The 14,356-nt window shown below is 47.6% G+C and overlaps 1 protein-coding gene across 5 annotated transcripts in view; it reads left to right on the plus strand.

Annotated features, from left to right (window-relative positions):
- Positions 1-937: 937 nt before the first annotated feature.
- Positions 938-14,356, plus strand: part of ARHGAP17 (Rho GTPase activating protein 17) — a 100,959-nt gene continuing 87,540 nt past the window's right edge. For 2 of the 5 annotated variants that reach the window (XR_008683712.2, XM_055409708.2), the window contains exon 1: positions 938-1,135. Coding sequence is in view for 4 of the 5 variants with exons in the window: in XM_055409708.2 (XP_055265683.2) it covers positions 1,083-1,135 (53 nt within the window). In the remaining variant the exon portion in view is untranslated. The remainder of the gene's footprint in view (positions 1,136-14,356) is intronic. The other 3 variants (XM_055409707.2, XM_055409706.2, XM_055409709.2) reach the window with 3 other exon arrangements.

The raw sequence follows: 14,356 nt of genomic DNA on the forward strand, positions 1-14,356 counted from the left end.
CCTGTGACCTGACAAAGAACTTGTCTCCTGTGACGTGTCCCCGCTCGGGCGTCTGCTCATCCTCAGGACTTCCCAGCGCTAGGGGTGGGCAGTTCTCTTGCTTGCGTGATTTTCCCAGGGCCGGTAACACCCCGGTCCCCTGGACTAGCCCCATCATCGCAGCTCTGACGGCGCCATCGGTGAGCGCATGTTCATAGAAAGCACACCTCGTCTCTTTCTCTTTTTCTCTTCTTTATGATATGGAGTGACATTCAAGGTAGATTTAAATCAATAAAAGAGAAGCGGTACTACAGTAATAGTATTCAAATGGGAATAAAATATATTTAATTGCCTCTGACTTTTTTACTAAGTGGCATCTCACATACACAGAGTCCTGCAGCTTGTCTCACGCAACTATTTTTTTTTCTTTTAAAAAAAAATCGAGGTAACGTGTACATAGGGACACGCGTCCGTCTTAAGAGTCCAAGTTGGTGTATTTTGACAAACGTCTACACCTGCGCATAAGCACGGCCCTGATAAAGACTTGGACCGTTTCCATCGTCCCAAAGCTGCTTTCCCGTTCCCCTTCGCGCCCCCTACCCACCCCGAGAGCCCTGCCCGGGGATCTAGTCCCGAGGGTGACTTCTTGGCGGTTCCTGTGGTCTCCACTCTTTGTGTCTGCTTTGCCCACCGCGTGTTTGCGATCTAGTCCGGGAAGTGAGTTAAATATCAATACCACCCGAGCAGGCGATCGCTGAGCGGAAGCACAAGCACGCCGAGGTCCGGGTGGACCGCGGGGCCCTGGGCGGCCGCGCGTCGCCGGGCCCAGGGATCCCCCTGGAGGCCGGGGGACCACGCGGCCCGCGGGCGGGCGGGCGGCGGAGGCCGGGCCGCGCGCCGCCCGGGGCTTGGCGCTCCTCTGCCGCCCCGACCCCGCCGGGCCGGCGGGCGGCGCCGCTGGAAGTGACGCGGCGAGGGCGGGGCCGCGGGCCTGGGGAGCCGCGCCGCCGCCGCCGCGCCTCGGCCGGGAAGCGATGTAGGAGCCGCCAGGCCGTCCCCCGTCCTGCCCGGCCCGAGCCCCGCGGGCCGCCGCCGCCGCCGCCATGAAGAAGCAGTTCAACCGCATGAAGCAGCTGGCCAACCAGACCGTGGGCAGGCGAGTGCGCCGCGCCGGGCCGCCGGGGGTCGCGCGGGCCGGGGGTCGCGGTCGCGGGGGGCGGGCCGGCTTCTTCCGCGCGCCCGGCCGCTACGGGCCCGGCTGAGGCTCCGCCCGAGGCCGGCGGGGCCCAGGGTCGGGGTCTGCGCCACGCCGCGGCCTGGAGGCCCGCTCTGGGCCGCCGCCTGGCCCCCGGAGACCGGCCGGGCGGGCCGCGCCTCCCGTTCCCACCCCTCGGGGTCCCCCCTGCCCCGCGGAGCATCGCCCTCCTGGGACTGGAACTGCCCCTCGTCTTTCCCTACCCCGGGATCGGGCAGCCCGGGGCCGCCGCCTGGGGCTGCAGCTCCGATCAGTGGTGTGTCCGGGGCTGCCGGGCTTGGGGGCGGCATTCCCAGCCTTTCCGTGTGGCCCCCCTGCTGCGAAACCTCACTTGCAAGTGCCAGGGGGCGGGGGATGCGGGGCGGGGGGTGGCGAGCAGTCAAGAAGCAAGGGTCATAAGCCCAGCTGATCTGCCTAGTGAGTTTCAACGCCCTTTGAGGGAGTTCCGAGGTGGTGCTGTCTCTAGACCAGAGGCGAATATGAACTGGACAGCTTGACATTTAAAAAAGCTTGGGGGGAAAAATTAGGAGAAAAGGATTCTGGAAACGCCTAGCGCCAGTTTAAAAATAAATTTCATTTTAAAAGTCTTTCTCACTTTGGGTTTGGAAGCAGCTCCTGCTCCCTGCTTCTTTGGGATTCCTTGACTGCTTGACAAGCCTTGATTCTGAAATGACAGGAGAGAACGGAGTTAGTAGAGGATCTGGCCATTGGGACAGGACTGGTCTGTGGTCTTGAGAGCTTCTGAAGATGACTGTCATGTGCTTTGTTACCTGGGGCAGATTTTTCAAGATCTATCCAGGGCAAGTTAGCTGTATGGTAGCGATTTTGCTGTTTATTCTGGGAAGAGAGATGAATGCGGGAATTTTTTTCACCGCGTTGGCTTCTTTTTTTCAGCAGTTGAGTCAAAGGGGGAGTTTGGTTTGGCCCAAAGCACGTGGCACACTTCTTTTTTGTGTGTGTGTATGAAAACACTTTTACTTCCTCTTGAGTTTTCTAAATGTGCTCTTTATTGTTTCGTTTCCCTCAACTTTTTGCTTAGTTTTGTTGCTTAGGTCTTTTGGGTACCCCACCCTGTTAGCTTGGGGTGCGTTTATCCTTTTTCCAGAGTTAATTCCTGTCTAGGCTAAAGCCTCGATGTGCCTTGTTTTGTGTTATTTGTGGGGAAATGATAGAAATAACATGGAGAGGAAGGTAGGCAAAGAATTGCGGTGGTGGTGGTGGTGGAGTCGCTATATCGTGTCGGATTTGCGACCGTGGACTGTAGCCTGCCAGGCTCCTCTGTCCATGGGATGTCCCAGGCCAGAATACTGGAGTGGGTTGCTATTTCCTTCTCTGGGGGAATCTTCCTGACCCAGGATTCAAACTCATGTCTCCTGTATTGCAGGCAGCCTCCTGCATCACAGGTGAATTCTTCATGGCTAAGCTACCAGGAGAGAGTATTGGTGATGGCTCATGTTTCCGTCAAGAATCTGAGAATGAATTACAAGATAATTCTGTGAATTTTCTACCCCCTTAGAGTTCTCAGGAACATGCATCAGGGAATCAATATTTAGTGAATGTCAAGATGCATTTGTCAGAGCGTCATTTTGGCCTGTTTATACATTGTATCAGGCAAGTGATTTTTTTTTTTTTTTTTAACAAAGTTCTAAGGCTTTAAAAGCTGTGACGCTGATTCAGGGAAATTGTTCAGGGTGTCTTTGGCCCCTGCTTCCTCTGTGGCAGCTTCTCTTTTTATAATTTTAAATTCTAGCCATACTTGCCTACTTTCAGTTTTCAGTAGAGGCTATACTTTCCTTACTTATTAGAAAGAAGTCTCTTGTACCACACCTGCCCTCGGTCACCTCCCACTCATTCCTCAGGTCTCCTTGGAAAGGTCTCTGCCTCTAAAAGGCCTTTTCTGGGACAAAGTTTGGATGTCCCTCCTTGGCTCTTTCCTAATCCCATACAGCACCTGTTTTTCCATAATGTAATTGCTTCTTTACTTGCCAGCATTCTTCATTACGCTAAACATTTAAGAATGTTTACTCTTTCTTCTTTGATTCCCAGGATCTTCTGTGGTTCCTATCACTTGGCAGATCCTCAATAAACATTGTCAAATGAATGTAAATCCAGTTCTCACTAGATTGTTCAGGTTGTATGGGAAACTGAGAGCTGGATAGGATGAGTGGAGTGATGTGACTCACCCTAGGACTGTAATACTGGCTCTGACCTTTGACTCTGTTTGAAAATCTTTATTGCTTGATGCAGTGTAAGCTGCAGGTATTACAGTGGTATTAAGGGTGTGGCAATTATGCACCTAAAGTCAAAACTGTGTTTACTGGGGAACCTGTTGCTTTACTGCTGATTTCCTATATATGTTTGTCTTTTTTCCCCCCACTTAAGTAATTATCAAGGACTAGGGAGGAAAGATGGAGGAAGCAGGAGAGAGCCTGAAATTGTTATTGGGCAGAAGCAGATGGTTGGTGGATATCGGAACCAGGCTTCTGGATGTATTGGGGTCAAAACAAAGGCCAAAACACACATGCTTACTCATAAATGAAGTTGTGTGTGTGAATAACTTGCCCACAGTGTGTACTGTCAGTTTGTAGTTCTAGGTGGTATCTTGCGATGAAGTATTCTCTTTGCAGAATGAGGACCTTGTGAGTAACCCCACAGTGAGGTTCCATGGGACCGACATGTGGGAGAATTAGTAATGGCTGGAAGGAGTGAGTTCTCATGATGCAATTTGTTTGTAATGGGTGGATGAGTCTGTTTCAGAAGGTAGTGCAAATGAGGTGGTCTCCTGAGGTGGGTGTCCCAAAGGAGACAATGAGAATGGTTCTTTTGTGCCCCCTGCCTTTTGTTGATTCATCTATTCAACAATTGTTCGGCCAAAACTGTGTGTGGGTATGTGAGGTATCGGAGTCTATTTCTGCCTCCCCGTTTCTGCCCTGAAGGAGCTCAATACATTTGTAGAAGAGATAGGCAAGCAAAGAAATAATTGTTACCCTGAGATGCGTGCTTTCAGAGGGCTGGCTAATGCCGGTTCTTATTGGATTGAGGGAGGTAACAAAAAACAGAAGAAAGCTTGGGGAAAGCCTTTTAGTTTTGTTTCCACCTTCAAGCACTTTCAGATTTCTTTTGTATTAATGAGGTCTCAAGCTCCCATAAGAGAAGATGAGAATTAACTGGCTTATATGTGACCAAAAAATATCCAAAAGGAGTCTGGCTTCAGGCTGGGCTGGACCCAGGGGTTCACTCTCCAGATAAGTTGTGTCCACAGGAGGACCCCTCCCCGCCCCCACCTTCCATCGTCCTCAGTTCTAGTCCCAGAAGGACGGAAAAACCTTTTCTCCCAATCACCATCTCCACAGGCCCAAAATTGACTCAGTGCTTCTGACTGGGTCTCCTGCTTCTCCCTGGAAATGGGTGTGGAGTCAACTCCCATCTAAACCTTAGGGACTGAGAGTCGGGGAGCACTGGCTCCCTAAGGGAAACTGGGGTGCTGGTTAGAAAACAAGAAACATCATGTCAGGTCTTTCGTAGTCTGATTCCCTGGACAGAGGAGCCTGGCTACAGTCCATGGGGTCGCAAAGAGTTGGACACGACTGAGCACAGCCCACAGCAGCAGCAAGAAGCAGACATTTTGTTCTTAGAAAATCCTTGGTGCAGATAATCCAGTGGACGCAGGTAGCGATTTGGAGGAGGTGATGCCTTGCCAGGAGGAAAGTGTACACGGGATGAGGACCTCGAGGAAAGTTTAGTTATGAGGTCGGAGTGTCCAGGAGAAAAGGAATCTGAAGGCCTAACCAGGAGAGTTATGATCTAGGTGAGGCTCTGGGAGGGAGTGTCTCATTGGGTGTGGGTTCCTGCCTTGACTGAAGTACTCCCTGGAGGTTCAAAGCTTTTGAGATAAGCCAAGGTTACAAACTCAAATACCTGGAGGGGCCAGACTAGTAAAATAAATGAGTGACTGAAGACAGGTAAGGGTTGGGGGTGTGTCCCTCCCCGCTCCCCTCCTACAGTCTCACCAAAAAGGGCACATGAGAATATGGGCCCAGAGTGACTCAACCCTTGCAGCTTTCCAGAAAAGCCTGAAATCTGGATTTTAATGAAATGTTCGCTGGCATTTAATGCAAATGAGACAATCGCTGTGATACTGTTTGTTTTGCACACAAAATCCATCAGTGGCCAGATTTGGCCTTTGGGCCACCAGCTGGCAATTGCTTGTCTAGAAGGACCTGGGAGTTCAGGATCCCTATTATTATTTTTCCTGTACGTTACCCTGATATTATTGGAGAAGGCAATGGCAACCCACTCCAGTATTCTTGCCTGGAGAATCCATGGACAGAGGAGCCTGGTGGGCTACAGTCCATGGGGTTGCAAAGAGTCGGACATAACTGAATGACTAACACACACCCTGATTTTATTCCATTCTCGGTTCTTTGGATTTGTTGAAGAGCTCATTCTTTCCTTTCTGGTGGTAGTTTAGTTATTAAGTCATACCTGACTCCTGCGACCTCATGGACTGTAGCCTGCCAGGCTCCTGTGTCCATGAGATTTTCCAGGCAAGAAACTGTAGTGGGTTGCTGTTTCCTTCTCCAGGGGTTCTTCCTGGCCCAGGAATAGAACACAAATCTCCTGCATTGCAGGCGGTCTCCCACATTGCAGGCAAATTCTTTACGCCGAGCCACCAGGATGGAAATCTTTAAAAGATCTGATAGTATTATTCGTCAGCCTTTCTCTGGTTGGTTTACCAAGTGCTGTACCAAACCAGGGCTTCCCTGGTGGCTCAAATGATAAAGAATCCACCTGCTATGCATGAGACCTGGGTTTGATCCCTGGGTTAGGAAGATCCCCCGGAGGAGGGCATGGGGATTCTTGCCTGGAGAATCCCCATGGACAGAGGAGCCTGACAAACGACAGTCAGTTGGGTCGCAAAGAGTCAGACACGACTGAGCAACTAAGCACACAGCACAGTACCAAACCACCTGGCTTGGTTCTTGCTACTGGCAATGATCATTTCTATTTTAGAAAGAGGGAAATGACTTGCCAGGTTCATACCGCTACTAAGAGGCTGAGGCGTGACTTGAGTCCTGGGCTTCTGACTCTGGATCCCACATGCTTCCCACTACATAAGCTGGGCTGCCTTTTCACCAGGGAAGGATTAATGTTTATTAAATGTCCTTGGTGCTAATTAAGCTGCTGGGCTCAGTGCTTTGCATAAATTATCCCATCGCCCTCTTTCAGTAGCTCTAAGAGGTGATGTTGTTTGTTCCTGATATAATGATAAGGAAGCCAGAACTCAGAGAGGTCATCAAGCTAGTAAATGACAGATTTAAACTCTGGATTCTAGTTCCAAGGCAGCTGTAAATTCGAACTTCATGTGGGAACTCTTAGGTAAGAAACCTGTAGGAGTCGTGAGTGATGCGTTTGTTAAAATCCTTGAGGCTGAGAGTTGGATATTGCTCTAGTTTAGTGGCTCTTACCAGGTATGGTTTTACCCCCTGGGGGACATTTGGCGACATCTGGAGATAGTTTTTTGATTGCCCTGACTTGGTTGGGGGAGGGGTAGGTGGAGTCCTGGGAGGCTGCTACGTACGCTACAATGCACCTGACCGCAGAGCCTCAACAGCCCAGACTTATCTGATCCCAAATTCAAGACTGCTGAGACTGACAAAGCCTGTTCTAGTCCTTCCAGGATCCAGACATGTGAATTATCCAAACCAAGGCACCCATGTGTTCTCTTTGGCCTATTCAGTACCGTTTTTTTTTTTTTAAACAATCATTGGCTCGTATTTTTATGTATTTTTAAAAATATATTTTATTTATTTATTTGGCTGTGCTGGGTCTTAGTTGTGGCACTCTAGATCTTAGCTGCAGCATGCAGGATCTGTTTCCCCAACCAGGGCTCGAACCCGGGCCCCTGCATTGGGAGCTCGGAGTCTGTTGTGATATGCTTAGTCGCTTGGTTGTGTCCAACTCTTTCTGAGGCCATGGACTGTAGCCCACCAGGCTCCTCTGTCCATGGGGATTCTCCAGGTAAAGAATACTGGAGTCTTCATTGGCTCCTATTTAAAAATGAGAAGTTTTCATATGAAAACCTGGATTTCCAGTGGCTTGTAAAATCTCAAAAGACCTGGCAGTGCCTGCCACCCCTCCCAAGGACAAGAGGCAGGAGCTGAGCTCCTGTTCAGCCCAGTTCAGCCCAGTCCCTACCTGGCTTGTTTTAGTCTGCTATTGGGTTGGCCAAAAAGTTCACTCTGGGTTTTCCTGAAGATGTCACGGAAAAATCCTAATGAACTTTTTGGTCACCCCAATACAGTCTTTGCCGACCCTCCCTGAAGGTCACAGATGTCTAATGACCTTCTCCCCCACCCAGGTGGGCAGCGCTAAACTCTCAAGGTGAGTCAGCAATACCCCTCTACCCGCACACCCAGGATAGCCCTCTGGAGCCACGCAGACTCCATCTTGTCTCTCTTCCACGAGACAGCCCTTCCTTGCTCTTGTCAGCATCACATACTACATCCCTCACCTGCTCTGGGCTTCCCAGGTGGCCCTGCTGGTAAAGAATCCGCCTGCAAATGCAGGAGACATGGGAGACTTGGGTTTGAACCCTGGGTTGCAAGATCCCCTGGAGGAGGGCATGGCAGTGCCCTTGGGATTGCCTGGAGAATCCCGTGGACAGGAGAGCTTGCTGGGCTATAGTCCATGGGGTCTCAAAGAGTCAGACACAGCTGAAGCTACTGAGGATCCGCCCCCTACTCTGCTGCCTCATTTTACTCTCGTTGAGTTTCTCTGAACAGTGATTCTGAGACAGAGGAGGCAGCTGTGCTCTGCTCCAATCCGAGTGGATTCCATCCAGCCTCTGCTTGGAGCATGGGTGGCAAGGAATCTGGTATCTTTGCAGCTTCTTCTGAATTTGATCTTCTGTGGCCTTGTGATGTACTTTACATATTGTGAAATCCTAGAATAGCAAACAGGGTATTTATAGGTGAGTGAAAACCCATTATTTCACCAAGAGGGGGAAAAAAAAACCCAAAGGATGTGGTCACATAGCATCATTTTCACATATTATATAGAGTATGTAATGCAGGAGACCCCAGTTTGATTCCTGGGTGGGAAAGATCGTCTGGAGAAGGAATAGGCTACCTGCTCCAGTATTCTTGGGCTTCTCTTGTGGCTCAGCTGGTAAAGAATCCGCCTGCAATGCAGGTGACCTGGGTTCGATCCCTGGGTTGGGAAGATCGCCTGGAGAAGGGAAGGTCTACCCACTCCAGTATCCTGGCCTGGAGAGCTCCGTGGACTGTGTAGTCTAGGGGGTCGCAGAGCGTCGGACACGAGCGGGTGACTGGCCTTCACTTTTGCGGCTGATTCCCAGTGTGTACACAGCTGGCCTCGCCGGGGTCAGGTGTGGGGTCCCACACTCTGACACAGGGTCCGAGAGTCAGCCTGTGCTCTGTGCATTCTTCTCAGACTGTCGATGGTTTTGCATATCATTCTATTTCTGTTTCTCACATGTAGATAAATGCCAGTATAATTAATCAAGTATAAATCCTTGTAAAAATATTATTATTGTACTCCCATCTGCTTTGTGTGCGTGTATGTGTTCTTAAAAGTAGATAACAAAAGTATAGTAGGCCCCCCCTTTATCCAAAACCTCTGGGGTCAGATGGGCTTCAGAATTCAGAATTTTTCAGATTTTAAAGAAAAGTGCACATATGCTGTTATTGTTAAATATAATATCTCCAGTAATCATACATGTTAATGCTTCTATGGCAAAATATATGAACGTATTTCACACTAAATGGAACCCTTAAGATTATAAATAGCTTCGTGTTAGCTTAGGTCAAGTTATGTTGTCAAATGAGTTGCCAAAAAAAAAAAGGTTTTTTTGCCTTTTTTTTAAATTTTAGAGTGATGGATAAGGGATTGTGGACCTGTAATGTTCCTGGTGAGAGAGTCTGAAATTTTGCTTTACATAATGTCTCCTATTTTCCAAAAAGTTGGGAACCACAATTAATACTCTGTAAGGAGGGAGGCACAAATTCAAATGCCGGGCAAGCAAAATTAGTAAGTGAAGTGGTAGGCAGGTGTAAGGCATCAGGCACGGTGAGGACTGTGAACCTAGTGAGGCGTGTTTATTTAAAGGGGAGAGTCGGGACCTCCCTGGCAGTCCAGTGGTTAAGACTTGGGCTTCCAGTGCAGGGGGCTGCAGGTTTGATCCCTGGTCGGAGAGCTAAGAACCCACACACCTGGCATTCAAAAAACTAAAACATGAAACTGAAGCAATATTGTGACAGATTCAATAAAGACTTTAAAAATGGTCCATATCAAAAAAAGAATCTTAAAAAAAAAGGAATATTTGCTCTCAGCTCCAGCACTTGTTGCTGTGGTGAAATGTGCATATGTTGTGGTCACATCTCCCCATTTTTAATAATATTTATATTCCAGAATGCAATTTCTTGGTGTGTAATCGTTCACAACCAAAAAGAAAAAATTAGTGTAGGCCTAAGAAAATATGACTTCAGGCTTTATCTGGTCTTGGGCTGCGTGCTTTGACCTCTGGTTTTAGAGACTAACTCTTATGGTATGAACGTTGGACAGTAGTGTTTTGATGATGAACTTGATTCACTTCTTCTTAAGATGGGGGACCAAACATTTGTTTTGTCATCATTCACTATACTTAACACACATGTGATAGATGTTTTGAGTATAAAATTCATAATAAGAATGAAACATTAAAAAGTCGATAGGTATTTTATTTTAGAATTGCCTTATTTTCCAGCAAGTGGGAAGTTTTCTTTTTCATCTGTGACATTGAAACTCAATCTTGGAAGTCATCAACCTTGGAAAAGGGAATGAAAGCCCTGTGTTAAAATAGGAGCCTCTTTGTAAGATAAAGGAGTTAAGGGAGGTTAGGTTATAATGCCTCTGTCTTTTCAGGGCCATAGTGAGCTGAGGTGACATTGCCCACCTGCCCTGGATTGGGAAAGGGAAGTGCCCTTCATCCCTTCTCTTCTGAGCCCATTTCCCCCGGGTGATCTCAGCCCCATCACTGCCACCAGACTGACGACTCTCAATCGTATGCGTCTGGCCCTCGCATCTCTTTGTCCCTAGTCTGAACGTCTCCACTTTAAGTGTCCTGCTAACATTGAACTCATGAACTTCATCCCCAGATTGATCTCCTTTCCTTGGATTCCCTAGTCACCAGGTCGACAAACTTTGGCCTGCAGGCCAAATCCTGCCCACCACCTGCTTTTTGTTAAAAAAAAAAAAAAAAAAAAGCCATGCGCTGATGCAGCAGAACTAAGTAGTTTTAACGGTGATCATATGGCCCACAGAGCCTATGCCGTTTACCATCTGTTCCCTTTACAGAAGAGTTTGCTGACTCTTGCCCTAGTGCGTGGAATGCCACCACACCTACTCGGTTGCCTGTCAGGCCACCCTCCCCCTCCAGCCCCCGCCTTTTTCATATCCAGGCTGTCACCACCATCTGGCAGTTCTGCCTCCTGAGTATCTTTTGACTTGGTCTCTGCCCCTCGATGACCATTCTTCCAATGACCTTAGTTCAAGCTTTCTTTTTTTTTTTTTCCCCACCTGGACCCACAGTGGCTTTCCAGCTGCCTCTGCTGACTTGCGCTGGTCCTTATCCCTTCTCCGGAACATCTAGCTCTCCCCTTACTTTTGACATGGCCTGTCACTGTTTTAATGATCTTAGCCGTTCCCCTCTAAATTATTATTATTTTTTTCCTGATGAATTCTCTGGAGTTTTGAATCCATACATTTGTAGGAAATCAGTATTTTTGTGGTCACTGTATTGCAAATTGGGGGTTCCCTGGTGGCTCAGTGGTAAAGAACCCACCTGTCAAGCAGGAAACGCAGGTTCTATCCCTGGGTCGGGAAGATCCCCTGGAGAAGGGCATGGGAACCCACTCTAGTATTCTTACCTGGGAAATCCCATGGACAGAGGAGCCTGGCGGGCTGCACTCCATGGGGATCGCAAGAGTTGGACATAGCTGAGCGACTGAGCAGGCAGGCGTGTACTGCAAATTGCCTGCTAACGTGACAGCACGGTCATTTTGTTTGCAGGACATTTACAGCAAGTATGTCCCCCAGCAATGCACATCACCATGCAAGACATGATGAGTGCCGTGTCTCATCACCACCCTCGTAGCCCCGGACGTCTTTTTTTATAAGTAATTATTTTTGGTTGTGCTGTGTCTTTGTTGCTGCACGCAGGCTTTCTCTAGTTGTGGTGAGTAGGAGCTACTCTTCATTGAGGTGTGTGAGCTTCTCATTGCCGTGGCTTCTTTAATTGCGGAGCACAGGCTTTAGGTGCACGGGCTTCAGTAGTTGTGGCACGTTGGCTTAGTTGCTCCTTGGCATGTGGAATTTTCCCGGACCAGGAATCAAAGCCGTGTCCCCTGCGTTGGCAGGTGGACTGCTAACCACTGGATCACTAGGGAAGTCCAGATGTTGTCTTTTTTTTAATTCACTACTTATTTTAATTTTTTCCACTAGAGTTGAAATGACCATTGTTGCTATATTTGTGTTTCCTTGTATGTTCAAGTTTTCTGTATGTCATTTGTACCTTTAGTTGCCTTGGAATTATTGTTCAGTTGTCAGTTTCACTGTCAGTTACCAGTTCAGCTCAGCCAACGTGTATTGTGCGTGTGTGCTAAGTTGCTTCAGTCGTATCTGACTCTTTGCGACTCTATGGACCGAAGCCTGCCAGGCTCCTCTGTCTGTAGGATTCTCCAGGCAAGAATACTAGGGTGGGTTGCCATGTCCTCCTCCAGATGATCTTCCCATCCCAGGGATTGAACTTGTGTCTCCTGCAGTGGAAGGTGGATTCTTTACCACTGTGCCACCTGGGAATATCCAATGTATATTGAGAAGTTGTCAAATGCTAGGGGCAGGGTTAAAAATATAACCGACGGCTAGGAACTTGAGTGGGAAGACAGCCACACAAACAGATAATTCAAATACAGCCAAATGTATCTATTCTAGTGGATTTCAGGTGTTAGTAAGTAAATATTAATGCCATATCTTGATTTTGAATAGGTAGAGCCTATTTGTAGCAGATGAAATGAAAACATATTCAGTTCACCTCAGTGCTCTGGGTTGTAAGATTGGCTTCCTGTGTCTTGATATTTCACAGCTTCTTATTTGCATAGGCCTCTTCCTTTTAATTCGGAGAAGGCAATGGCAAGCCACTCCAGTACTCTTGCCTAGAAAATCCCGTGGATGGAGGAGCCTGGTAGGCTGCAGTCCATGGGGTCGCTAAGTGTCGGACACGACTGAGCGACTTCAATTTCACTTTTCACTTTCACACATTGGAGAAGGAAATGGCAACCCACTCCAGTGTTCTTGCCTGGAGAATCCCAGGGACAGGGGAGCCTGGTGGGCTTCTGTCTATGGGGTCACACAGAGTCGGACACGACTGAAGTGACTTAGCAGCAGCAGCAGCAGCTTCCTTTTAATTAGTCTTAAGATGTTTCTCTTCCTCTCCTTCCCCTCAGTTCTCTTTTAGGTATCTTCCTTATCAATAGTCTAATCTAGGAGTCAATTTGATCTCTCTTTTAATGTTTCATCAGCATTTCTTCTATGGTTTCTCAGTGTTCTTCCACATGGGTTAGCCAAGTTTTTGCCTCCTAGAGTTTAAATCATAAATTGTAGCCTAAGTAAACAAAGGCTGAAATAAATACAAATATGTAAATGTATAAATGTTCAGAGCGACACGGGAATTCTTGTAGGCAACTACCTGTTACCTGTCAGCGTGAATGTTTACACCTCTACCAGCTTGGATTTCACATGGTCATTGGATACTTTCAGATGCATTGCCTGGAGTGGCCACTTGAACCCATGCCCAGCTGTACCTTGGGAAAATATACCAGAGTATTTCTGCTTCACTCGCTGTGGTGAGTGCTAGGCTAGATGGAGCAGGGGCTTAGGCTTGGGGTCTCTGAAATGTGCTGGGGGCTCAGTGAAGCTTTTCTCACATGTGATACTTTAGCAGTGTTGGTAACAGGCAGGAAGAGGTGACAGGTGATTAAGAATTCCAAGAGAGAAGAAAAATTCATAGTGGAAAACCTAAAACCCTGAAAAGTATCTTCTTTACTTAATATTTTTTTCGTCTATAAATTGAAAAAAGACAACTATATCTGACTCTTAACAGTGGTAAAACTCCACCCAGCTCTTATTTTCAAATTAGCTAATGAAAGGTTGTGTGTGGATCCATATGATCTCAAGTCCAGAATGACTGTGGTATTTCAATTCACAGGTCCCTGGATGCATTTCCATCCAGTAGAAGTAAATTGGTTCTTCAAAGTGTAAGAAGCCTTAAAACCGGTATACTCAGTTTTCTTCACTTCGTGTCAATGAATGGCCATCTACCCCTGAATAGAGAGTTGTTGTACATGGAAAGTCTGTTGAGGCATTATTTCCACAGTGTAGCTTTTAGTTTCTTTACTTTCCATTATACTTGTTTGCCCTCTCTTATAGCCTTTTCAGTACTCTCACTGCTTTTGCATTTCTGGACATGCTAGGATTAATCATAATTCCCAAGCAACCCCAGTATGGCAGAACTCAAACACATGATCACCCATGACCACTGACACCCAAGTTTTTGAAGTCAGGTAGCATTGACTGGCTTTTGTTCTCCTCTGTGGAAGACCATCATTAGGAAGACTTCTGTTTCAGCTCTGGGGACCACTGCAGTGGATCTGGGGAGCCCTTACATGCAGAGGGTGGGGAAAATTTAGTCGGTTTTCTTTAGGAAGACAATTCTGGCAGCAGGTGGAGGAAGGGGAAGAGGAGAAGGTGAAAGGAGACGAGCCAGGAAGCTCTGACTGAGGGAAGTGGTGGTGGCCAGAGCTGAGACACGGGCACTGGCAATTGACTTGAAAATGCATTTAACAGTGTGAGGTTTGAGGTGAAGGGCAGAGGTGTACAGTTAGAAGTTACTTACAGAAATAGAGAATACTTGGCTTTTCCAGTGTTTTGTAATGCTTCTCTCTTTTTTTAAACATATAGTTCATATACCTACCTTTTCTATTGCACTTTCTCTGCCACTGATTTATGGCTTTCGTGTGACTGTATATATGTGCACACCAGTCCCACACTGTCTTACTAACTGTT

Source organism: Moschus berezovskii, chromosome 27 (assembly GCF_049115385.1).
Source record: "Moschus berezovskii isolate FMDL1 chromosome 27, NW_MosBer_1.0, whole genome shotgun sequence".
Taxonomy (NCBI): domain Eukaryota; kingdom Metazoa; phylum Chordata; class Mammalia; order Artiodactyla; family Moschidae; genus Moschus; species Moschus berezovskii.